The 24,800-nt window shown below is 49.1% G+C and overlaps 2 protein-coding genes across 23 annotated transcripts in view; one reads left to right on the top strand and one right to left on the bottom strand.

Annotated features, from left to right (window-relative positions):
- Dhx30 (DExH-box helicase 30) overlaps positions 1-21,858 on the top strand; it is a 29,381-nt gene extending 7,523 nt beyond the window's left edge. For 6 of the 10 annotated variants that reach the window (XM_057767551.1, XM_057767549.1, XM_057767547.1 and 3 more), the window contains 19 exons: positions 2,594-2,661; positions 9,740-9,870; positions 10,806-10,916; positions 13,341-13,642; positions 14,054-14,174; positions 14,987-15,136; positions 17,495-17,647; positions 17,939-18,775; positions 19,002-19,077; positions 19,160-19,264; positions 19,489-19,664; positions 19,860-20,066; positions 20,158-20,239; positions 20,310-20,503; positions 20,614-20,773; positions 20,881-21,038; positions 21,120-21,223; positions 21,308-21,447; positions 21,532-21,858. In XM_057767551.1, the coding sequence (XP_057623534.1) occupies positions 2,594-2,661; positions 9,740-9,870; positions 10,806-10,916; positions 13,341-13,642; positions 14,054-14,174; positions 14,987-15,136; positions 17,495-17,647; positions 17,939-18,775; positions 19,002-19,077; positions 19,160-19,264; positions 19,489-19,664; positions 19,860-20,066; positions 20,158-20,239; positions 20,310-20,503; positions 20,614-20,773; positions 20,881-21,038; positions 21,120-21,223; positions 21,308-21,447; positions 21,532-21,785 (3,529 nt within the window). In that variant the 3' untranslated portion in view covers positions 21,786-21,858. Of the gene's footprint in view, positions 1-737; positions 767-2,593; positions 2,662-6,383; positions 6,603-9,739; positions 9,871-10,805; positions 10,917-13,340; positions 13,643-14,053; positions 14,175-14,986; positions 15,137-17,494; positions 17,648-17,938; positions 18,776-19,001; positions 19,078-19,159; positions 19,265-19,488; positions 19,665-19,859; positions 20,067-20,157; positions 20,240-20,309; positions 20,504-20,613; positions 20,774-20,880; positions 21,039-21,119; positions 21,224-21,307; positions 21,448-21,531 lie in introns of those variants that run through there. The other 4 variants (XM_057767553.1, XM_057767552.1, XM_057767554.1 and 1 more) reach the window with 3 other exon arrangements.
- A 333-nt stretch (positions 21,859-22,191) lies between these two features.
- Map4 (microtubule associated protein 4) overlaps positions 22,192-24,800 on the bottom strand; it is a 133,227-nt gene continuing 130,618 nt past the window's right edge. For 11 of the 13 annotated variants that reach the window (XM_057766371.1, XM_057766369.1, XM_057766363.1 and 8 more), the window contains 2 exons: positions 24,551-24,740; positions 24,179-24,426 (listed from right to left, as the gene is read on the bottom strand). In XM_057766371.1, the coding sequence (XP_057622354.1) occupies positions 24,419-24,426; positions 24,551-24,740 (198 nt within the window). In that variant the 3' untranslated portion in view covers positions 24,179-24,418. Of the gene's footprint in view, positions 24,427-24,550; positions 24,741-24,800 lie in introns of all 13 variants that reach the window. The other 2 variants (XM_057766358.1, XM_057766360.1) reach the window with 2 other exon arrangements.

Here is a 24,800-nt window from a genome sequence, read left to right as displayed (position 1 = left end):
AAATGTTAGGATAAGTTGAGTTGTTAAAGCACCAACATGGAGAAACTGAGCCAGTAGTCAGTGCACATGTATTTTTTTTATTATTTACTCTTATGTGCATTGGTGTTTTGCCTATATGTATGTCTGTGTGAAGGTGTCAGATCTTGGGTGTCAGAGTTACAGACAGTTTTAGCTGTCATGTGGGTGCTGGGAATTGAACCTTGGGCCTCTGGAAGAGCAGTTAATGCTCTTAACCATTGAGCTATCTCTCCAGCTCCGAGCACACAAATCTTTACCTTCCCTCAGAGGTAAGTCCTTTTTCTTCATTTGCTTTTTTTTTTTTTTTTTCATTTGCCAAGCCCAGCATTCCTGGGCCTTTGTATCGTGACAGATGTGCTTTTTTGCCTTGGCTGCTTGTGCATCTGTCTAGTGGAGAGAACAGTATTGCAGGCAATGGAGGTGTTGCACCTCCAAAGTGGGTCTGCCTAGTCTAGTTTCTGTAAAGTAGTTTGAAGGTTAAGAACTTAGGACTGCTGTGGGGAGCAGTTTCTGTGGCCCTGATGCTGCCGTCTCCAGTGTTTTGCTCTCCACTCTGCCATGGCTCTGACTTTCGACAGCAGCATAGCATAAATACACACTTCCAGCCCTGTGACCACCTGACTTAGGTTTTAAAGAAATGCCACCCCCTACTATTGCTAAAGCAAGAGTTGATTGCCCTTTTTTTTTTCCTTTCTTAAAATGCCCTGTAACTCGAAAAGGCTGAACGTTAACATTTCCAACATGGCAGGTGAGTGGCTCTGAGAGTGTTAGGTGTGCTGTGGCTGAGATTCAAGATTCTTAGCTTGGGTTAACTAGGGGTCAGATAGGCAGTGCCTCCTTGAATGCCAAGGAGCACACTATATTCTTGGGATGGATAAGTGCCCTGTGGGTGACCCATAGGTGCCGCATGCTCCTTTTCTAGCTGTGCCTCCAGAAGGCATCCATGGGGTGTCAGAAGACATCCTGATATACATATACTCTTAGGCCTTCTTCCTTCCACGCTGCTTTTGAGGGGGTGGGGGTGGGCATTGAACACATGGCCTTGCAAATGGTAATGCTAGGACTCTACCATTTACTTATATTCCCTCCTCCATCTCCTCCTTTTCTTTTTTATTTTTGGGATGGAGACTTACTGTCTTGTACAGTTGTCTTGTTTTAGCCTCCTAGTAGCTGGGCTTATAGATACTGCACCTCGCATGGCACTCTAGTGGCTTCACTTGTACTTCTGTCCTTAAGAAGAAGCTATGCGAGCCATGCAGAAGTGGTACACTGCTTTAATCCCAGCATTCGGGAGGGAGAAGTAGGCAGATCTCTGTGAGTCTGAGGCCAGCCTGGTCTACAGAGTGAGTTCCAAGACAAAGCTGTAGGGAAACCCTGTCTCAAAAAAAAGAAAGAAAGAGAGAGAGAGAGGAAAGAAAGAAAGAAAGAAAGAAAGAAAGAAAGAAAGAAAGAAAGAAAGAAAGAAAGAAAGAAAGAAGAAAGAAAAGCAAGCTGTGAAAGCCACATATGGACATGAACACCTGTAATTCCAACAATATGAAAGCAGGAGGATCAAGGGTTCACGAACAGTCTTGGTTCCAATAGTACATGGGACTTTGTCTCCCCGTGCCCCTAGAAAAAGAAAGTATGAGGTAAAAACATTGTGGTGGATCACGGATAGCACCACTATCCAGTAGTGATGCTCACCTTTAGTCCCAGACTCAGGAGGCAGAGACAGGCAGATCTCTGAGTTCAAGGCCAACCTGGTCTACAGAGTGAATTCCAGGGTGTCGAGGGTTTACATAGAGAACCCCTGTCTTATAAAAATAAAATAAAATAAAAATAAATAAATAGCACCCAGGAGACAGTGGCCGTTTGTATTGAGCAGAGATCATCAGAGTCAGATTTAGAATTGAAAGGGAAAAAAAGATCATCTCCTTTCCAAACCTTTCCCTTTCCTACTGCCAATCTCTTACCAAGGGAAGGGTGAATAAATCAAGAAACTTACCTGTAAGGGTCTTCTGTGCGTCTTTTCCTTCCTGCCCAGAACTGAGGCGTGGGACTCTAGAAATACTCCAGGATCCCCTGCCCAGACCCATGGCCAGTGTGCTTTTTCCTGTGTGTTCCGTACCCAGTTGTTTTCCTGACGCGGCAGTCACATGTCTAAGGGTGCTTGCCTGGCTCCTCCAGCTCTTCACCGTCCCATCGCCAGTCAGCTTAACTATGTCTTCTTGTTGAGTAAGTTGTCACATGCTGGCTGAGACTCCAGTTGTTTCAGTGTTGCGAGCCCCTCCCCTATTTCTGTCAAAGGTACTGTGGTGTGCATAGGCCTCGGTAGTTGTGGCTTTCCTCCTCATGTCTTTTGATGCTTAAAGTTTTAGTTCCTACACCGGGCATTTGGATGGTACCTGGATTCCTAGCACTTGAGAGGCTGAGTCAAAAAAGGATTGTTACAGGTTTGAGGCAGCCTGGGTTACATAATTAGTTCCAGTTCATTCTGGGCTATAGAGTACGGCCCTGTTTCAAAACATAAGTAGGCTAAGCTTCTAAACATTTACCTTCAGACTCAGATCCTCTGCACCTTGATTCCATTTAGTGGAGATGTCCTGCCTGATCCAGAAGTGGACAGAAATATCTCTCAGAGCTGGCGAGATGGCTCAGCAGGTAACAGTTTTTGCCATGCTATTTGGATGACCTGAGTTCAATCCCTGAAGCCCATGGTGGAAGGATACATACACAATAAAAGTTAATAAAGTAAAATTTAAATAAAAAGAAATATCTCTGAGTTAATAAACCTTTTATATCTTTTTTTTTTTTTTTTTTTTTTTTTTTTTAAGACAGACAGGGTTTTACTTTGTAGCTTTGCTTGGCTTGAAGTTTGTGTGTAGACCAGAATGTCCTGGAACTCACAGAAATTTGCCTGCTTCTGCCCCCTGAGTGCCGGAATTAAATTCAGTGCCTCTTCATGAGCCACTGTGCCCAGCTATCTTTCAGGTTTTGCTGTCTTGTTTTTCTGTTGTAGTTAACTCTGTCATGATAGTAGGAAAGCAGTTACTGATATTACATAAGCAAATGATTGTAGCTCTGCTCCGCTAGCTTCCTTATAGGGTTGGAACGGCTCTTCTCTTGGTAAGAGCATTTGCCTAGCTTGAGATCAACCCCCAGCACTGGTTCTCCCTGTGCTCAATAGGATCAGTGTTCAAGGTCATCTTTGGCTAATAACAAGTTCAAGGTGAGGCTGGAGTAAATGAGACCATGCTTTAAACACCAGCAACAAGAGCTTACAGTAACAGCATGGGACTGGATTTGTTCTGCACTCGACGGTTTGCCAGTTCCTGCTCTGAACCCCTGGGAGAAGATGATAGGTAGAGATGGCTCCCGAAAGCTGACTGAAAGAGCGCTCCAATCACATTGATCTGCCTGCCTCTGCCTCTGCTTCGCCTCTGCCTCTGCCTCCCCAGTGCTGGGGTGAAAGGCATGCACCCCCACTCCCACCCAGCATGAGCTTTTGTTTTTAGATTTTATTTATTATTATAGTGTATAATGGGTGTATAGAACATGTGTCTGGGTAGACACATGCCAGGGTGCGTGTGTGGAGGTCAGAGGACAACTTTGTTGAGTCAGTTTTCTCCTTCCACCACTCGGTGGGTTGTGGAGAATTAAGCCTAAGGTCTCATGCAGGCTAGTCAGTCACTATGCCACTGATCCATAGCCCCGGCTCTTTTTAGTTTTAGAAACAGGGACTTATTCTGTATCCTAAGCTGGCCTTGAACTCCAGTAATCATCCCGCTTTGACCTATAAAGTGCTGGGATTATAGGCATAAGCCACAATGCTTACATTGATTGTTTTCTTTTTCTTAATGATTTATTTTTATTTTGTGTGCATTGGTGTTTTGCCTGCAATGGTGTATGTCTGTGTGAGGGTTCGGGTCCCTTAGACTTGGAGTTATAGACAGTTGTGAGCCACCATATGCATGCTGGGAGTTGAACCCAGGGATTCAGTAAGAACAGCCAGTGCTCTTAACCCCTGATCCATCTCTCCAGCTCCCTTGATTTTTTTTTTAACATAAAATTTTAAGCATCTGTTCAAAATATGTTTTCTAAAATTGGAGAAAATGAGCAAGGTATGGTGGCACATGCCTTTGGGAGGCAGAGAGGCGGGTCTCTGTTTGAAACCAGTGAGTTCCAGGAAATCCAGGGCTGTTACACAGAGAAAAGAGAACTCTGTCTTAAGAGAGGGGGGGGGGAGAGAGAAAGAGGGAGAGAGAGACTTATTTCCTTCATCCTTCAACTGTGAGTCAGCCACTGTTGTGCCCACCCTGGCTTGCTAAACTTCTCTCTTCTTTTGAAGACATTCGGGCTATTTCCAGTCTTCGAGGACCATTTTTAAGCTGATTAGTAATGAGTCACACCACAGAAGGCAAAGCTCCTGCGAAATCATGTTCTGCCCTATATATAGATCTGGGTAGGGGTGCTTAGTACATACAGGTGGTGTCTCCTGTGACAACCGCCTCAGATTTTTATTTGTCCTTACATGTATTTTATGTGAATGGGTGTTTTGCTTACATGGATCTCTGTGTACCATATGCACTCCTGGTATCAGTGAGAGCCAGAAGAGGATGTCAGATCCCCTGGAAATGGAGTTACACTGTTCTTTTTCTCTTTATTTTTTTTTAAATATATATATATATATATATATTTTTTTTTTTGTTTGTTTGTTTGGTTTTGTTTTTCGAGACAGGGTTTCTCTGTGGTTTTTTTGGAGCCTGTCCTGGAACTAGCTCTTGTAGACCAGGCTGGTCTCGAACTCACAGAGATCTGCCTGCCTCTGCCTCCCGAGTGCTGGGATTAAAGGCATGCGCCACCACCGCCCGCTGATGAGCCATTTCTGTAGCCCTTATGTCAGATTTTATTTTATATTTTTTGGCTCAATATTAAGTTCTGGCTTCAAATTTTCTATTTTCTGTTGCCAGTTGTGACCTTGAACTTCCATTCCTCCTGACTACTTCCCAGTGATGGGATTTACAGGCATGCTCCACTATGCGATCCTGATGGTCCAACCTGGTGACCATAATTGTAGAGGCTGGGCAAGCACTGCCAACGAACACCATCCCAGACCTGTTTTTGTTTGTTTTAATTTTTCGAGTTCCATTGTATAACCTAAGTTAGCCTGGGACTTCCTATGGAGACCAGGCTAACCCACACATGATGCAGTCCTGTTTGTGCCTCCTGAGTGATGGCACTGTAGTCGTGGGCTGCCACTCTTGGCCAGTAGTATTTTTTTTTTTTTTTTTTTTTTTTGAGACAGGGTTTCTCTGTGGTTTTGGAGCCTGTCCTAGAACTAACTCTGTAGACCAGGCTGGTCTCGAACTCACAGAGATCTGCCTGCCTCTGCCTCCCGAGTGCTGGGATTAAAGGCGTGCGCCACCACCGCCCGCAGTAGTATGTTTTTTAGTTTTTCTTTTTTCTTTTGTAAAGACAGAGTTTCTCTGTAGCTTTGGCTGTCCTGTAACTCCCTCTGTAGACCAAGCAGTCTGAAACTCAGCCTTGAACTCACAGAAATCCACCTGCCTCTGCCTCTCGGGTGCTGGGATTAAAGGCATGCGCCACCTCGGCCCAGCTCAGAAGTAATGTTTTAATAAGCTCTCCAGGGGATTATTCAAGTCATGGCTAGAATTAAAAAACAAATTTCTTCTTCCCAACCTACCCAACCTAAATTGCCAACCCCTGACCGAATACTTTTTTCCATGGTGCTCAGACTCTGAGGCCCTTGCTCATAGCCATTCCCTTCAGATTTGCTCCTCACAGCCTTAAGAGACAGAAGAAGAGTCAAATCCAGGCACAGTACTTTGGAAGTGGGGTCCCACTGCCTCCACACAAGCGAGGAAGAACTTAACTCCTAACTGAGGAACTAGCTCAGTTCTTGGCATTATGCCCCAAAGTAGGTGCTGTCTTCTTCAACTCCAGTTCAGGGGGTTAGGTCAGTTTATGTTCAAGAGGTCTTTCCTACTAGAGAGTCTCACCAGATTCACCCATAGGAAATGGATGCCCCACTGTCACCTACATCCAAGTCTATTAGAAGGCAGCCTGTAGGGAATTTACCATGTGTTAGACCTGAAGGGAACTTGGGTCATTTCCTTGAATGGACCTTGAGCAAATGCACAGTGCTAAAATCATACAATCCTTTTTCCTGCTTGAGCTCCAGATGCCGTCTGTGGTTTGAATTTCCTGGTGAGGGCGCCTGGGCTGTGTTTTGCAGGCTGGCATCCTAGCTCTCTTGCTCCCAGCCTAGCACCGAGTCCCCCTGGCCAGCAGAGGGCGCTCGGCACTCCTTTCGGCCGCTGAGCCCTGGGCGGTGCTGTCGCAGGCTGGGGCCGCGGGGATCGGCGGGATCGCTATGGCGTCTGCCAGGCGGCTCGTGGCGCTGGCTGCCAGTGTCTCTCCGCGCCTGCGGCCGCCGGATCCCCGCACTGCCGGGCGACAAGGACTCTCACGTAGCTTCTCATCAAGCTTCGTCCGCCCCGATGGCACTCAGGAGGCTTCCGAGGTCGAATCAGAGGTGGCTCCTGGCGAGCCTGGGGAGGGCGACGGAAGCATGGTAAACGGTGAGGGTTGTGTAGCGGATACTGGGCTGCGACGTCCTTGACTAGGGAAGGCAAGTGAGGGGTGCGGGACTGAGGCCGGCCAGGCAGGAGGACTCTAGTCATGAAAGTGGTTTAAACCTTTTTACTCAGTGGATCTCTACCTGCTGTTAGAAAGCCTTGTGTGGCTTAGGTTCACCTAGACCCGAGCACGTCTGCACGTGGGTGGGTGGGGGAAAGTCACAAGAATACCCTACTTTCTGTCAGATTGGGTGGTATTGAGGGTTAGCTCTGTCATCACAGTCGGACTTAGTCCCAAACACACCCGGGATTTCAGAATCTCAAGTAGAGGTGGGGTGTCTTCTTTGGTAGACTGGGGCAGAGAATAGAATTGGTGAGAACATCCATGGCCATTAAGACAGGTAGAATGAGCTATTCGGCTTTCCCCATCTGAAGAACTGGGCAAGTGGCGTCTGTCACATCTGTGTGTCTAGTGGGTTATTTGAAGTAGGGATACAAGATGGGATCAACTCTCCTTGAGTCTAAACTGCTTGATTCTTACTGATTTATAACAGCACGTCGTAGGCGAGTGTGTCAGATAAGACACTCCTGTTGTGCTAGTTACTCAGGTGTCTGCCCAGCTAAATATCCCAAACCAGATAAAAACTTCCATCAGACACTTTGGAGGACTGCTTTCAAAATACAACACTGGTGAGATGGTTCAGCTGGTAAAGTGCTTGCTGGACGAACCCAAGTTCCAACCCCTGAGCCCAGCAGAGGTAGAAGACAGACTTGCAAATGGGGGACTCATATACACACAGTAATAATAAAATAATTTTTTTTTTTTTTTTTTTTTTTTTTGGTTTTTCGAGACAGGGTTTCTCTGTGGTTTTGGAGCCTGTCCTGGAACTAGCTCTTGTAGACCAGGCTGGTCTCGAACTCACAGAGATCCGCCTGCCTCTGCCTCCCAAGTGCTGGGATTAAAGGCGTGCGCCACTAAAATAATTTTTTTTGAGACAGTCTCATGACATAGGATTCTCACCTGCCTCTGCCTCCCAACTGCTGGGGTGGCACACACCTTTAATCCCTGTACTCTGGAGGCAGGCGTCTGTGAGTTCAAGGACAGCTAGGGCTGTTACACAGAGAAACCCTGCCCTGAAAAAACAATAAATAAATAATAAATAAATAAATAAAAGTTTGCAACTCCGGAAATTTTTAATTAAAAAAATTTTAATTTATTTTATTATTATTATTATTATTATTATTTTGATTTTGTTTTTCGAGACAGGGTTTCTCTGTGGTTTTGGAGCCTGTCCTGGAACTAGCTCTTGTAGACCAGGCTGGTCTCGAACTCACAGAGATCCACCTGCCTCTTCCTCCCAAATGCTGGGATTAAAGGCGTGCACCACCACCGCCCGGCCAAAAAATAATTAAAAAAAAAAGTTTGCAACATCTGTCAGGCAATGAATACATTTTTTTTTTTTTTCGAACTCACAGAGATCCACCTGCCTCTGCCTCCCAAGTGCTGGGATTAAAGGCGTGCGCCACCATCGCCCGGTCTAATGAATGCATTTTTGAAAAGACAAAAGAATTAAATGCAGCTGCTACCTGAACATTGCTGGCATTCTAGGTACCCACTGAGGAAAAATGTATCAACTCCTGTGTAAATACTTCCTAAATTATTACGATGAAGCCAGTGCACGATACTGAATGGAGCACCACCAAGTTCTGTTATAGGGTGGTACAGGTTGAACATAATGCCAGACAGTGAAGGCCTTACATCTCCTGAAGATTTCTGGTGCTGTATGTTGATGGGCCCTTTATTTTGTTTTGAGCTGCTCTGAATTGCCTCTATGTGGTTGACTAAGCCCTGTCTGGCAGGAGCTGCTGCTGGAGGGGATATCTCAGCCATTTGTATTATTTCTATTTTGAGGTTAATGCAGAGACTTAAGTGAAGGGAAGGAGATAGCCCTTGTGTGTCTGATGCACCCTCTTCCCTCTGATGCCAGGGGATAGGAAAGGATTTGCTCCTGTCTCTTCCTGGCTGTGAGACTGTGGGCTTTAGAGTGACTTCTGCAGAGTACTGCGGTATAGTTGAGAGTGGAGGCATGCTCTTTCAAGTCTGGATCTCATCACTGACCTGCATGAAAGGATCAGTATCAGCTCAGGACGCCCAAGACCAAGATCAGTACCAATACTTTGATAGCTGGAACCTTGGTGGTCAGCCTAAGGAGTGGCCAAATAAGTGTCTAGCTTTAGGAATATAAGCTAATGTTTTAGCAAGGCAGAGGAAATGGGAGAGAAGGGCAAAGCCTGCCAGAGCCATTTTGTTATGCTGAAGCTGTCCAGAGTCTCTTCAGCTGTTCTTGTAATTGTGCGAACCACTTTAGAGGTCTTGGTCTTCTGTACATGCATGGAAGATACGTGTTTTGTTTTGCTTTATTTTTTTGAGTACCCTCTTTCAGACATCAGAGTCAGGGAGTTTGTTTGTTTGTTTGTTTTTTGTTTTTCAAGACAGGGTTTCTCTGTGGCTTTGGAGCCTGTCCTGAAACTAGCTCTTTTTTTTTTTTTTTTTTTTTTAAATTTGTTATGTATACAATATTCTGTCTCTGTGTATGCCTGAAGGCCAGAAGAGGGCAATAGACCTCATTACAGATGGTTGTGAGCCACCATGTGGTTGCTGGGAATTGAACTCCGGACCTTTGGAAGAGCAGGCAATGCTCTTAACCTCTGAGCCATCTCTCTGAGCCTGTCCTGGAACTAGCTCTTATAGACCAGGCTGGTCTCGAACTCACAGAGATCCGCCTGCCTCTGCCTCCTAAGTGCTGGGATTAAATGCGTGCGCCACCACCACCCGGCTAAGACAGCGTTTCTTTGCAGCTTTGGAGCCTGTCCTGGAACTAGCTCTTGTAGACCAAGCTGGTCTCGAACTCACAGAGATCCGCCTGCCTCTGCCTCCCGAGTGCTGGGATTAAAGGTGTGCGCCACCACCGCCCAGCAGTCACAGAGTTTATTGACCACCTAATTCTTTTCCAAGGACTCCTAACTCTACTGAATGCTTTGGGGTCCTGAGCCAACAACTTTAGCCCAGAGTGACTTTGGTATACCCTATGGAGTTTCAAAAGAAAGATAATTGTAATTATTTTATTTTTATTTCCTAGCTTCTAGGGACCTATTGAAAGAGTTTCCACAGCCCAAAAACCTTCTCAACAGCGTCATTGGAAGGGCCCTCGGCATCTCCCATGCAAAGGACAAGCTGGTCTATGTACACACAAATGGACCGAAGAAAAAGGTAACTGCGGTGGCTGAGGAACTCACGGAGTTGATTCAGAAGAGACTGGCTGCTGTTTTTTCTCTCTTGACTGTTTTTGTCAAAGAGGCTAAACTGGGTGTTCTGTTTTGTCTTTTGTTTTGTTTTGTTTTCGAGACAGGGTTTCTTTGTGTTAGCCTTGGTTGTCCTGGGACTAGCTCCGTAGACCAGGCTGACTGACCTAGAGCTCATAGAGATCTGCCTTCCTCTGCCTCCTCAGTGCTGGGATTAAAGACATTGCTTTTCATTATTCTGTTTTGAGATAGGGTCTTATGTAGCCTAGGTTGACTTGGATTGCTGGTCCTCCTGCTTCAGGTCCCAAATACTGAAGGTATTATACACACATAAAAAAAAAAAAAAAAAAGTCTTATAGATGTGTCCTACTGTATCCAGCCAGAATGAGTTTAAATGTTAACAGTCAATAGAGAATCTCATAATACAATTAGATTTGAAGAGCCACCAAAAGTCCACATGCTTTATTCAGGGAAAGCCAACACAGCAGGTGGGTAAGGAATGCTCATCTTGTCTAAGAGGCCACTGTAGTGCTCCCTGAGTTTGGTCCCTTGTCTAAAAAGGAAGGCATGGTAGAGGGTATGATGAACATTTCTGCTCCAAGAGGGTTATAAAGCCTAGATCCCACAGAAGCGTTCAGGTAAACCATTCTGAGTGAAAGTTTTGGTTGGTTGTTTGCTTTGAGACAGGGTTTCTCTGTGTAGCCCTGGCTGTCCAGGCACTCACTCTATTGACCAGGCTGGCCTAGGTGCTGGGATTAAAGGACCGCGCCACCACACCCAGCTTGTTTGCTTGCTTCCCTAGAATTGACTTTGTAACCTGATCCCCTTCTCCCCATTTCTGCAGAGCTGTGGTTATAGGTGGGGCGACCACACCTACTTCTTTATTCCCTTTCACTTTCCTAGAAAGTCACCCTGCACATCAAGTGGCCCAAGAGCGTGGAGGTTGAAGGCTATGGCAGCAAGAAGATTGATGCTGAGCGACAGGCTGCAGCAGCAGCGTGCCAGCTATTCAAGGTGAGCGCCTGCGGGCCTGGAAACTGCTAGTCCTTGCTCTCTCTCTGTGTGTGTGGTTTTTGTTCCAAGGACATCTTGGTAGATGTTGATGCAGTGTTCAGTTAGTCACCTTTCCTGAGCCCTTCCCACTTCCTAGTTTTATTCTTTGTGTGTGTGTGTTTGTGAGTGTATGTGCTTGCTGTAGCCCAGAGGTGTCATTCCTCAGTTGTCTGCTGCTTTTCTGTTTGTTCATTTTATTGTTTGAGACAAGCAAGATCTTCCTGTGTAGCTTTGATGCCCTAGAACTACCTATGTGGACCAGACTAACTTTGAACACAGAGTCTGAGACTAAAGGTCTGCCTTACCACAACTGGCTCCTCTGCTTGGTTGTTTGAGATTGTTTGGGATCTTTCTCTGTGCCCTGGGGCTCACTGATTAGGCTGGGCTTGTTGACTGGCTAGCGCCTCCCCAGCTCTTGGATTAAAAGTGCACACCTTTACCACCTGGTGTTTGTACTTGACAGTTGAGGAATTCAGGTCTTCATTCTCCTGTGGCAAGCCCTTTTTTAATTGCGCTATCTAACGACCCAGCCTTTGACTCATAAAATTTAATTTTTTTTTTCCCGAGATGTGTTTTACTGAGGTCTGGAATTTATTATTGTAGACCAGATTGGCTGCCTGGCTGTTTCAGTGTCAGAATTAAAGGTGTGCACCACCACCAATTTTTTTTTTTTTTTTTTTTTTTTGTGACAACTTTGGAGCCTGTCCTAGAACTGGTTCTACAGAACAGGCTGGCCTTGAACTCACAGAGATTTGCTTTGCCTCCCTCCCAAGTGCTGCAATTAGGTGTGCCTAGCCACCACCACCTGACCTTTTTTTTTTTTTTTTTTTTTTAAAGATATTTAGTTTGCATGCTTTGCTTGCCTACAGTGTAATTGAAGGTGGAGGTCAGGACTTCAATCAGCTACGTTCTGCCAGCCGCTTCCCAAATAACCATTCAGGCTTATTACTAACTAGCTCTTACACCTTAAATTAACCCATTTCTGTTCATCTCCATTCTTTGCTCTCGCACCTCCCTTTCCTCTCCGGGTCTAGTTAGTGACTACTCTGCCTCTTTCCAGTGTCCTCAGTTCCCTTCTCGCTGAACCTTATCAGCTTCATTATTAAACCAGTCTCAGTGACTGTGTTTACACAGTGTAAAGGAATAGTCTACATGCAATTCATGCCTGGTGCCCTTGAAGGTCAGAAAAGGACTAAAGACGCGTGACACCCTACTGTATTCTTTTGAGTCTTAGAGTTTTGTAGTTTGTGATCAGGCAGTGTGACTTCTCCAACTTCACATTTCTTAAGATTATTTTGGTGTTGGCGCTTTTATGGCTCTTTGTTATTTTAAGAATTTTATTGTTTTTGTGTTAGTTCTGACATTTACATTGAAGTTTTGATAGGGATTCTATTGGCTACATTTTCCTTCAATGCTTTACTATCTCCAGTGTGTAAGGATTTCATCTCCTTAGGATAAACATCTGAACCAAGTACATTGTTCTTTTTGACACTGTTAAAAATGGCCTTTAATCCCAGCACTTAGGAGGCAGAGGCAGGTGGATCTCAATGAGTTTGAGGCCAGCCTGGTCTACAGAGCTAATTCCAGGAAGGCTCCAAAGCTACAGAGAAACCCTGTCTCAAAAAATCAAAAGGTTGGTGGCGCACGCCTTTAATCCCAGCACTTGGGAGGCAGAGGCAGGTGGATCTCTGTGAGTTCGAGGCCAGCCTGGTCTACAAGAGCTAGTTCCAGGACAGGCTCCAAAACCACAGAGAAACCCTGTCTCGAAAAACCAAAAAAAAAAAAAAAAATCAAAAGGTTTGGGAGAGACAGATCAACAGTTAAGAGCACTGGCTACTCTTCTAGGGGACTCGAGTTCAATTCCTAGTACCTACATGGAGAGTCACAAACATCTATAACTCCAGTTACAAGGGATATGATACCCTGTTCTAGTCTCAAGAGGACTGCACAAATGTGATGTGCGGACATACCCACAGGTAACACACACACACAAACAACCAAAAAAAATTTAGAAAAGGAAGAACGTAAAGAATTCAAGATATAACCCAATGAAAGAGACCCTCAGCCCGCATGTGCACCACCGCCCAGCTCAGATCTCGGCGTTTTTAAGTCTTCTCTTCCTTGTCTCTTTCCCTTTTGTCAGTCTGTCCTTCCTTCCTTCTTTCTATTATTGTTCATTGAGATGGACTCACTGCAGAGGTAGGACTAGATCATGAGGTCCTTCTCTTTGAGCTTCCATTCCTGGGATGACAAGAGCTCACCCTCATGCCTAGGTTGAAGTGTTGTTTGTATTCCCCTTGCTGGCCAGGGCTGGTGTGTAGCAGAGCGCAGCTGACTAAGGTGTGTGGTGATGGAGTGCTCCTCACAATTTTCTCTACCCAACAGGGCTGGGGTCTGCTGGGTCCACGGAATGAGCTGTTTGATGCAGCCAAATACCGAGTGCTAGCTGATCGTTTTGGGTCTCCAGCTGACAACTGGTGGCGTCCAGAACCCACCATGCCTCCAACTTCCTGGCGGCAGCTAAATCCTGAGAACATTCGGCCAGCAGGTCCTGGAGGCCTATCCCGAGCCTTGGGCCGAGAGGAAGAGGAAGATGAGGAAGAAGAGCTCGAAGAGGGGACCATTGATGTGACGGAGTTTCTGTCCATGACCCAGCAAGACTCCCACAACCCACTCCGGGACTCGAGGTACCTCTGCGACAGAGGGATGCAGGGGCCTGACCACGTCTTGGAATGAGATCAGTCTTCTCTGAGCCCCCACATATGGGGGGCTCTGCCCAACACTTTCGTCTTCATGTCCTGTTGCTCAGTGTGTAGGGGAAAGGGTCGGATGGGGTAGTACACTGGTAACTCCTGTCTTGGGCTGTGGCTGGGCTCCTGCAGACAACACATGATCCTGCTTTCCAGCTCACACTCGGGTCCCACCTTCTCAGCTTTCACTCTGCTCAGTTTTCCCTGAGGAAACCAGGGGACTGAGGGCTTCTGCAGTGTGACTGAAGAGGCAGTAGCTGCTGGCCCACTGTGTCCAACCTTACCGTCCCAGAGAAACTTGGCCAGGAAGGCAGCAGACTTTTTCATCTAAACTATTTGTCCTCATAGAGGGGGTTCCTTCGAAATGACAGATGACGACAGTGCGATTAGAGCTCTGACCCAGTTCCCACTTCCCAAGAACCTGCTGGCCAAAGTGATTCAGATCGCAACGTCCTCCTCCACAGCCAAGGTGAGTCGTCCCCCCAGAAGTGCGCTTCTTGTGCTGCCTTCCTGGGCTCAGCAGGAAAGAAGCCTCGGGTGTGGGGCAGGGCTCAGGGTGCCTTTCTCAGCGCCCGCCTAGGCCAACTAGAAGGACATGGGATCCCTGATGGGTGGGAAGCAAGCAGCAGGGACAGGAAAAGTGAAGATAGCCACACAGGGTGTGGGCTGGGGACTGCTGGCGGGAAGACTGGATCTGTGACCACGTGGTAGGTTAGGGTGTGCAAGAAGAAGAGTGGGTGCCTGAATTGTGTCATAAATGTCATCAGTGATGCCACAGCGAGGGGTCTCAGAGGAGGTAGAAGGCCTTTTCACCCTGTCAGGAATATGCCAACAATTCTAGCCCCAGCCTTTCTTTTTTTTTTTTTTGGATTTTCGAGACAGGGTTTCTCTGTAGCTCTTTGGTTCCTGTCCTGGAACTAGCTCTTGTAGACCAGGCTGGCCTCGAACTCACAGAGATCCGCCTGCCTCTGCCTTAGCCCCAGCCTTTCTTAAAGGTGCTATTTAGATGTGGGTTAGGAAGGCAGGTAGCAGTATCGCATGAACCCCATCTTCTACTATAGAAATTGGGAAGCAAGCTCAGAACTAGGGCCACACAGGGCATAAAGCAGGAGGGACAAAGGGAAGTCAGAATATAGGACTCTGTCTGGTTGTGTCCAGTCCAGTGTGACTGGTGCAGTACCCGTCACAATGAGCTCCATCTCTGGGTTCCTCCGGGTCATAGCACCCAGCTGTCCATTCATTTCCAGCCTTTTGTAACGCTCTCATTTACCTTCCATGTAGAACCTCATGCAGTTCCACACTGTGGGCACCAAGACCAAGCTGGCTACACTTACTCTGCTCTGGCCCTGTCCCATGACCTTTGTTGCCAAAGGGCGCCGCAAAGCTGAGGCTGAGAACAAGGCAGCAGCCTTGGCTTGCAAGAAACTGAAGGTAAGTCCCTTTGTCTAGGACAGATTAGCCCGCTTTTCTAGGAAGTGAAGCACACACCAGGCCTTCGGCTGTTTGTACCCAGGTAGGAAAGGATCTGTTTCCATGACTACTTCCCCAGAGCCTCTGTGGGGACTTTGCCTGTGAGCTCAGCTTTACTAGCACTTGACCAGAACCGAGGTGAAGCCAGAGTGAGCTCTCACAGGCAAAGAGGTGTGAACGGAGAGCTTGGTGCCCAGAGAGATCCTGCAGACCTTGGTGGCCAAGTGAAAAATCTGATGTACATCTAGAATGAAAATTGAGGCAGTAAGTGGCATTAAAGTGTTGGCAGAGTAGCCTCCAGCTGGCAGGTTGTGTGCCCTCCACCCTGTTTTCTTTTAAATAAATATCTACCGTGGCATACATATGGAGGCCGGAGGAAGAGATGCAGGGGCCATTTCTCTCCTTTTACCCTGTGGATTCCAGGGATCAAACTCAGCTCACCAGACTTGGTGGCAAGCACACCCTCCTCTTTGTTTTTTTTTTTTGTTTTGTTTTGTTTTTGTTTGTTTGTTTGAGACAGGGTTTCTCTGTGGTTTTGGAGTCTGTCCTGGAACTAGCTCTTGTAGACCAGGCTGGTCTCGAACTCACAGCGATCCGCCTGCCTCTGCCTCCCGAGTGCTGGGATTAAAGGCGTGCGCCACCATCGCCCGGCTCTCCTCTTTGTTTTTTAAACTTGAGACAGAGGCTGACCCGATACTTACTACACCGCTGAGGATAGCTGTGAGCTTCTAGACTTTCTGCATCCACTTCCTGGGTGTCTGTGCCACCATACAGTGCTGGAGACCAAACCCAGTTTCATGTATATTAGGCAACTGACCACCTACCCAACTACACCCCCAGTCTGACCTCCAACCCCCGTCCTTTTGAGACAGAACCTCACTAAAGCTCAGTCTGGCCTAGTACTTTCTTTGTAGCTCAGGCTGACTTCCAACTCACAGTCTTGTCTCATCCCAAATGGTAGGATTATTAGTGGATGCCATTAAGCCTGGCAAGTTTGTTTTTTTCTTTCTTTCTTCCCAGGATTGGGAATTGAATATATGGCACTCCTCATGTGCGGTGGCCGCTCTCCCACTGGACTTACTTGTGGCAGTACTTTTGAAGGAGCTTTGGCATCGGCTGATGCTGCAGCCTTAGAATTAGCATGCTGCCTGATTAACAGTGTTGAGTTCATCTGAAGCATGTGGAGGTTTCGTTTGCACAGTGTGAAATGAGCCTGCTTTTCTGAGTGCTCTGGTATAGCTCTGTGGATTTGGTTATGGGAACCACATCTTAGATCCCTCTGATGGTGAGGGATACACATGTCTACTCGGAGAATATGAGTAATCTGTGAGTTGGTGATGCTGTATACAATGTCCTAGTACTTGGGAGGCAAGGCAGAAAGATTATCCTGAGATCAAGGCTACCCTGGGCTATGTAGCAAGGCTGTATTTAGACAAACAAACAAGAACAAAGAAGCAAAAGAGAAAAAGTTGTGCATAGGTGGGGACTTTGAGGTGTGCATGTGCTCTGCTTCAGGCTCAGCAGGGCAGAGCTGGGGTCGTCGCAGGATGTGGCTCAGTCTGCAGTTTCCTGTGCACAAGTCCCATGCTCTTGGCGTGGGAGAGACTGTATGGGAGGGGCTGCAGTGTTGGCAAACTGACACGCAGACTGCCAGGTGGTAGCATTGGTGCCTTTTATGACGTGAGCACTGGTGAGGGAGGGGCTGCTGCAGTGGGAAAATGTCCTGCAGAGAGCTAGTGACCTTTCCACATGGGAGACACACAAAGCTGAGAAAGTGAGGGGCTCACATTGGCCTGAAGGTCATGCTTTATCTTGTGAGGTGATTTGAAGCACGTGGTGAAGCAAACATTTTCCTTTCAGGGCCCAGCTTACCATTTCCGTGCATTTATAAGGATATAGGATGACATTCCATGTAGTTCCCTGTATGGTGGGGTCACCAAAGACACAGTTCACAGCAGGACCTGCTAGCAAGATCTGGGTTGGGAAGCTATGGTTTGTGGAATAGGGTGTTGAAGGGTGTGCCTTCCTGGTCTTAGGTGTGTGTTGGGAATTGGTAGCAATGCGATTGGTCTTCTGGGATATTGGAAGGCTGTGACTATACCAGAGGAGTCTGTTCTTGGGCCGCCATGCCTGGGCAAGGGATAAGGTTCTACTGTGATATCACATTTAGTTTGTTTTTTATTTTTTAAAATAGTTTTAAACTTACTATTGGAGTTATACTGTGTAGCCCAGATTAGCCTGGAATTTGGCCTCGTACCTCCACCTCCTGAGTGCTGGGATTATAAGCGCATAGACTGAGCCATACATGTCCTCCTGCAGAGCCTGGGCCTGGTGGACAGGAACAATGAGCCGCTTACCCACGCCATGTACAACCTGGCCTCCTTGCGTGAGCTGGGTGAGACCCAGCGCCGGCCATGTACCATCCAGGTGCCCGAGCCCATCCTTCGCAAGATAGAGGCCTTCCTGAGTCATGTAAGAGTCCTGCCTTCCATCCCACTGTCTCCCTCTCCAGACTGAAGGCTGCTTCTGCCTACGACAGGCGTAGGAAATGTTTTTTCCCACTGAGCAGGGAGCCTTGGAGCCCCTGCCCTAAGTCCCCTAGTCATGCCTCTGAGGGTGTCGGGACAGTCACAGCCCAAGTTCTCCTCTGCTCTGTGGGTTGGGCCCTAACCATCTGACCCCAGTGAATCCTTTGGAGGGGCTGACTGCATGGAGGAGGAAGACAGGCATTTCTGTCATTTTGCTTGCTTCCTCGTCCTCTAGTACCCGGTGGACAGTTCATGGATTTCCCCAGAACTCCGGCTGCAGAGTGATGACATCTTGCCGTTAGGCAAGGACTCAGGGCCCTTGAGTGACCCTATCACTGGCAAGCCATACGTACCCCTGTCAGAAGCGGAGGAGGTACGCTTGAGCCAGAGCCTGCTAGAGCTGTGGCGGAGGCGGGGGCCAGTTTGGCAGGAGGCCCCCCAGCTACCTGTGGACCCTCATCGGGACACTATCCTCAGTGCCATCGAACAGCACCCAGTGGTGGTCATCTCTGGGGACACAGGCTGTGGGAAGACCACCCGCATCCCTCAGCTGCTGTTGGAGCGCTATGTGACTGAGGGCCGAGGTGCCCGATGCAATGTGATCATCACGCAACCTCGCCGTATCTCAGCTGTATCTGTGGCACAGCGTGTCAGCCATGAACTGGGCCCCTCCTTGCGCCGGAACGTGGGCTTCCAGGTGCGCTTGGAAAGCAAACCCCCAGCTCGAGGTGGAGCGCTGCTCTTCTGCACTGTGGGTATCCTGCTGCGGAAGCTGCAGAGCAACCCCAGCCTGGAGGGTGTGAGCCATGTCATTGTGGATGAGGTCCATGAGCGGGATGTGAACACAGACTTCCTGCTGATTCTGCTCAAGGGCCTGCAGCGGCTCAACCCAGCCCTGCGGCTGGTACTCATGAGTGCTACGGGAGATAATGAGCGCTTTTCCCGCTACTTTGGGGGCTGCCCTGTCATCAAGGTGCCTGGCTTCATGTATCCCGTCAAGGAACATTACCTGGAGGACATCCTGGCCAAGCTGGGCAAACACCAGTACCCACATCGGCATCGGCACCATGAGGTGAGGAGAACCCCAATACACACCCCAGGGTCGCTGGGCTTTCTTTTATGTTCCTTCCTCCCTCTCTTTATGATAGAGCATCTTACCTTCCCAAGCCTTGATAAAAACTGGGGAATAATCAGCCCTGTTTGTGTTGAAGTATGTGGGGACTGGAGCTTCATCCCAAGTAGCTCCCTTCCTCACCGCCCTCTGCTGTGGCTGTGACTGGCCTGTCTCCCCACCCCAGTCTGAAGATGAATGTGCCCTTGATCTGGACCTTGTGACTGACTTGGTTCTGCACATCGATGCCCGTGGAGAGCCAGGTGGGTGCTTCTCCCGCTTCTCAGCTATTTCCTTTCCTTACCAGCTAGATCAACCAGCTTATGGCTGCAGGGCCTTTTACAGGTGGAATCCTGTGTTTTTTGCCCGGTTGGCAAGAAATCAAAGGAGTTCAGCAGCGACTCCAGGAGGCCCTGGGCATGCATGAGAGCAAGTACCTCATCTTACCAGGTGAGTCTGGGGAGGCCCAGTAATGAGTCCTGCCTCTGCCAGTCTGTACTCTAGTGGCCCAGGTTTCTGACTGTAACATTTTTCCCTGAGGGTGTAATTTATCAAATGGCTTCAGCTTTATCAGGGCCAGGAATGGGTGGGGAATCAAATTTCTTGTCCTGCTCTCAGAGATTCTTTCTGCTAGAACAGTGCCTATAGACCTTTTGCATCTTGCTACCCTCCAGTGCACTCCAATATCCCCATGATGGATCAGAAGGCCATATTCCAGCAGCCTCCACTTGGGGTGCGTAAGATCGTATTGGCCACCAACATTGCCGAAACCTCCATCACAGTTAACGACATTGTGCATGTCGTGGACAGCGGTCTGCACAAGGAGGAACGCTATGACCTGAAGACCAAGGTGGTGCCTCTCTCTTGGACCCAACCCACCCAATGAGGGAGGACTTCTGAGGTTGCCCCTAGTCCCGTTCTGCTGTAGACATTTTGTTGGAAGGCTCACTTAACGGGAAATGTCCCTGTTGAGGGGTGATGAGGGTGACTGGTGACGTGGGCACACAAGGCCTGTAGCATGTGTAGGTTTCCTGCTTTCTCCCAGGTGTCCTGCCTGGAGACCGTGTGGGTGTCGAGAGCAAATGTGATTCAGCGCCGTGGCAGGGCTGGCCGCTGCCAGTCAGGTTTTGCCTACCACTTGTTCCCAAGGAGCCGGCTGGAGAAAATGGTTCCTTTCCAAGTGCCAGAGATCCTGCGCACACCTCTTGAGAACCTGGTGCTGCAAGCCAAAATCCACATGCCTGAGAAGACGGTGCGGCAGAGGCAGGGCTGGGGAAGGGATTGCTCCTGGACCAGGGCAAGTGGGACACAGGCTCATGGGGGTGTGGTTCTTGTTGCTATAGGCAGTGGAGTTCCTCTCCAAGGCTGTGGACAGTCCAAATATTAAGGCAGTGGATGAGGCTGTGATACTTCTCCAGGAGATTGGTAAATGGGGCTAGGAATGGTTGGGCTGTGGGGTGGTTCATGGGTGGAACTGACAGCTGAGCTGTTGCAGGGGTTCTGGACCAGCGGGAGTACCTGACCACCTTGGGGCAGCGCCTGGCCCACATTTCTACGGACCCACGACTGGCCAAGGCCATAGTGTTGGCTGCCATCTTCCGTTGCCTGCACCCACTGCTGGTGGTTGTTTCCTGCCTTACCCGGGATCCCTTCAGCAGCAGTTTGCAGAACCGGGCAGAAGTGGACAAGGTTAGATCCAGTGTTTCCTATGGCAAAGCCCTCTTGCTGTTTATCCGTACCCCACCCATTGTCCTGGACTAGGCTCTAGTTATTCTCCTGACCCTGTACATTCTCTCCAGGTGAAGGCACTGCTGAGCCACGACAGTGGCAGCGACCATTTGGCCTTCGTGCGTGCTGTGGCTGGCTGGGAGGAGGTGCTGCGTTGGCAGGACCGTACCTCCCGGGAAAACTACCTGGAAGAAAACCTTCTGTACGCCCCCAGCTTGCGCTTCATCCACGGTCAGCCAGGCCCCCAAGTGGGCCTTCCTAGGCACCTCCCACCCGCAGAGCTCCCGTCCCCGGCCTTGAGGCAGGGCCTCTGTTCACACTCCGCTTTGCCTCCCCAGGGCTCATCAAGCAGTTCTCAGAGAATATTTACGAGGCTTTCCTAGTGGGAAAGCCCTCTGACTGCACACTGCCCTCTGCTCAGTGCAATGAGTACAGCGAGGAAGAGGAGCTGGTGAAGGGTGTGCTGATGGCTGGCCTCTACCCCAACCTCATCCAGGTGCCTCCTCTAGAACAGGGAGCTGACCAGGCCCACCTCTCTCCACCCCAGCCCCTTGCTCATATTTTCCTGTCCCTTCAGGTGAGGCAAGGTAAGGTGACTCGGCAGGGGAAGTTTAAGCCCAACAGTGTCACCTACAGGACCAAATCTGGGAACATCTTGCTGCACAAATCGACCATTAACAGGTGGGTGGCACACAGGAGAGGAAGGGCCTCAGATGATGGCCAAAGGTGCAGCATCATTGCATTCCACAGCACTTTGTTCCCTAGGGAGGCCACCCGGTTACGGAGCCGATGGCTGACGTATTTCATGGCTGTCAAGTCCAACGGTAGCGTCTTTGTTCGAGATTCCTCCCAGGTGCACCCGCTAGCTGTGTTGCTCCTAACAGATGGGGATGTCCATATACGCGGTGGGTACCTCTCCCTTCCACCACTCAGAGGCTCATGGCCTCAGAGGCATGACCAACATAGACTCTGTCTTTGCCCTTCTCCAGATGACGGGCGCCGGGCCACCATCTCACTGAGTGACAGTGACCTGCTGCGGCTAGAAGGTGATTCACGAACTGTGCGGTTGCTAAGGGAGCTGAGGCGAGCCCTAGGCCGAATGGTGGAGCGGAGCCTCCGCAGTGAGCTAGCTGCACTTCCACTTAGTGTGCAGCAGGAACACGGGCAGCTGCTTGCACTGTTGGCAGAGCTTCTGCGGGGACCTTGTGGCAGCTTTGATGTGCGCAAGACAGCTGATGACTAAGCCCCTCTTCAGCTGGGGCTATGTACAGAGTGCAAATGTTTATTTAAAATAAAGTTATATTTATCCCTTGTGAGTGCTGCTGTCCTCCCAAGGGCTCCTTTAAAGACACTGGGCTCTTGGCCCTAAATTGGGGGAAGGCAGATACTGCTCAGATACAGAGCTGGCTGTGGCCCAAGTCCTAAGGGAGGAAGGGGCTTAAAATTCTACCTTTCAAGAGTGAGACACCACAGCTGTCAACACATTGACGAAGCTTCTCATAGTGATACCCATAGCACAGAGCACTTTTCTAGAAAGACGTGATTTATGTGAGAGTCCTACAGGGAACCTTGGCCACACCCATGCCTCACAGATGAGGGGAGGGCTGAAGGTACAAGGGGACTAACATGACAAGCAACACAGACTGTGGTGGGATGTCAGGCAGCTTTATTATTTAAATCAGTACAACAGTTACAGACATGTAATGGCTAAGCCATGAGCAAACTGAAAATACAGAAAGATCTCATCCCCAGTCGTTGCAAAGTATACACGTCACATCCACAGTCCCACTCGGCCAGATGAGCCTTCTGAGGTTCTTTCTCTCTGACTTGTGGGACCAGTCCAGGGAGCTAGACCTCGTAATAGTCTACCTAGAGAGCTTGGACCACCCTTCCTTTCTCTAATTTCAGCATCCTCAAAGCCCCAGGATCAACATCAAGAAGGGCAGCAAGTACCTTTATGCCCTCACCCATCAGCACCCTGGTCCCCACTATTTCCTTCTTCCCAGTTCCATCTTGCCCCTTGCTGGAAAACAAAAAACAAACAAAAAAAACCCCACCAAAACCATACTGATCCTGAAGGCTCCATGCAGTCTTCTACAGAAAGCCTCTCCCTAACTCAGGCAGTCCTTTCGTCACAGGCCCCTGCAATTCCTTGTGTGTGAGTATGGAGAGCCAGGGATTTGATGTCAAGATTTCTGAAAAGAAATTGCTGCCTCAAAAATGGAGAGGAACTTCAGGCCCAGGGATGACTTCCTTGGCAGAGACATAATACAGACTTGTACCTGTTCAGGCTGTACCCAGAGCAGAGGTTGATGCCATGTCAAGAGGGTCAGATCTGGGTCAGCCTCCTGAAAGGCAAATCTGCGCAGCAGAAAATGCCCCACAAGAGGAGTCCTTAAACACTCCCAGGCCATTTCACTACAAACTTAGGTTTGAATCCTTTATTAGAAACCATGCAAACTTTAATACAAAAAATACAAGTGCAATAAGAATCTTGTGTTGATAAAATTCCCAGGATTTTCTCAGCATTGCAGTCACCCCTCCCATGGACAGACCATGTGGGGACAGCTGCACCACCACGATGGGCCTGGCCTCTCCTGCTCCTCTCTCCAGTCACACCACAAGAGAAGTGGGATGGCCTCAGTCTCATGCATTTAAGTTTTAAAATCTCCACACCTGATTCCCCACTGTTCACATGCATTCTGGACATCTCAGGCTCCCCTGGATATGAGGGTTTGGGTGCCCTGGCCTGCAGATGCAGGTCAGGGATTTTGACCTTCATTTCTCCATCTCCGGCCCTGGTTTTGTATCACACGTTGACCACTGGATCCCAGGGAATGTGACAGATGCCAAAACCAGCCTCTTGGTTAGAAGAAAAAAAGCAGCATACACACGCCAGCAAACCAGTCGCACTGGCCACCCCAGCTGTCTGACTAGGCAGTAGCCCTGCTTCTCACTTTCTTCCCACAGAGCCCTACGCTGCCCAGAATAGGCAGCCCCAATGCCCGACAGCCTCCTTAGTGGAGACTGAGCCTCTCCCCCTGCTTCCCTCACCACCTACTGAGAACTCTCATTTAGACATGGCTTCAACCTGCAAACTACACCACCAGTTCATAGGTTATTGGGAGGGGAAAAAATACAAGAAAGAAAAGTGAGACAGCAGCTAATTAGGTATGATAAGCGGTAGGAACAAGGGGCAACTGACCCCTGACTAACTTGAGACGGGAATAAACAAGGGCCTGGTACCACCTACAGGGTGGCTTCCACCATGGGGTAAAAGAGAGGCAGTGGTTTAGGTTCCAGGGAATTCGGTCAGTGCTGGTCACCTCCTGGAGTTCATCTATACTAGTCCCCCCAGGTTGAGCCAGGGAAGAGAGGGAGGGTTTGTCAGTTTCTCGGAATCCAGCACCCCACTCCTACATCCCACAGAGATTCCATTAGACTCCCATCCCCTCCCAATGTTCTCCACGGAGCAGTGGTGCAGTGGTGGGATAGTAAAGTTGGAGATGGGCCCAGAAGACGGCGAAAGCAGTGAAGGCAGGGGTGGGGGGCAGCTGCTGCTGCCTTGAGCAAGCTAGGCAGAGGGAAAGAGGCCTAAAGGGCTGCCCAGCACCCAAGCAAGAGCTTACAAGTCTAGTAGACAGCCCGGGAAAGGGAGCCCAGGGCCCGGGACCCCAAGCTTGGGCAGCCAGGGAAGTGGGGAGGCCGGGAGACAATGTCAGCCCCATGGTCGGTGCGGGCCCTGGCATTTGCCCGGAACGTCAGCCTGTAGGTCTCAATCTGCAGTGACACGTGAGGAGGGATGGGGGAGGGCAACAAGGGGAAGACAAGAAAGGGAACACAGGGGAGATGGAAGACGAGACCAGAATGTCATCATTAGATGCCTGGAAGATAAAAGGTTACTTTGTTAAATGTTAGGCCACACTCCAGTCATAAAACAAAGGAGTTTCAATTTTCAGCCAGTGACAGGGCCCCTGGCTGGCCCTTAGGCCAAGCCCAGCCACTTACTTGTCTCCTGGATCTGGCTGTCCAAGGTCTGGGGCTCCCTTTGGTCACCACCCCCTGACAGGGTGGTGTGGCCACTGAGGCCACTGGCTGAAGTAGGGGCGCCAGCGTCAGGCGCAGCCTCAAGGACGTCGGGCTCCTCCCCAGCAGGGGGGCCCGGACACGGAGGGGCCTCACTGCCACCGCCCTCAGTCTACAATGAAACAGTGGGGAAGACAGTGAAGGGTCAGTGGGGAGGGAGTGGGATGGGTGA

This window comes from Chionomys nivalis, chromosome 4 (assembly GCF_950005125.1).
Source record: "Chionomys nivalis chromosome 4, mChiNiv1.1, whole genome shotgun sequence".
Lineage (NCBI taxonomy): Eukaryota > Metazoa > Chordata > Mammalia > Rodentia > Cricetidae > Chionomys > Chionomys nivalis.
The sequence above is the reverse complement of the archived record's forward strand: the minus strand, read 5'-3'. Positions and strand labels throughout refer to the sequence as shown.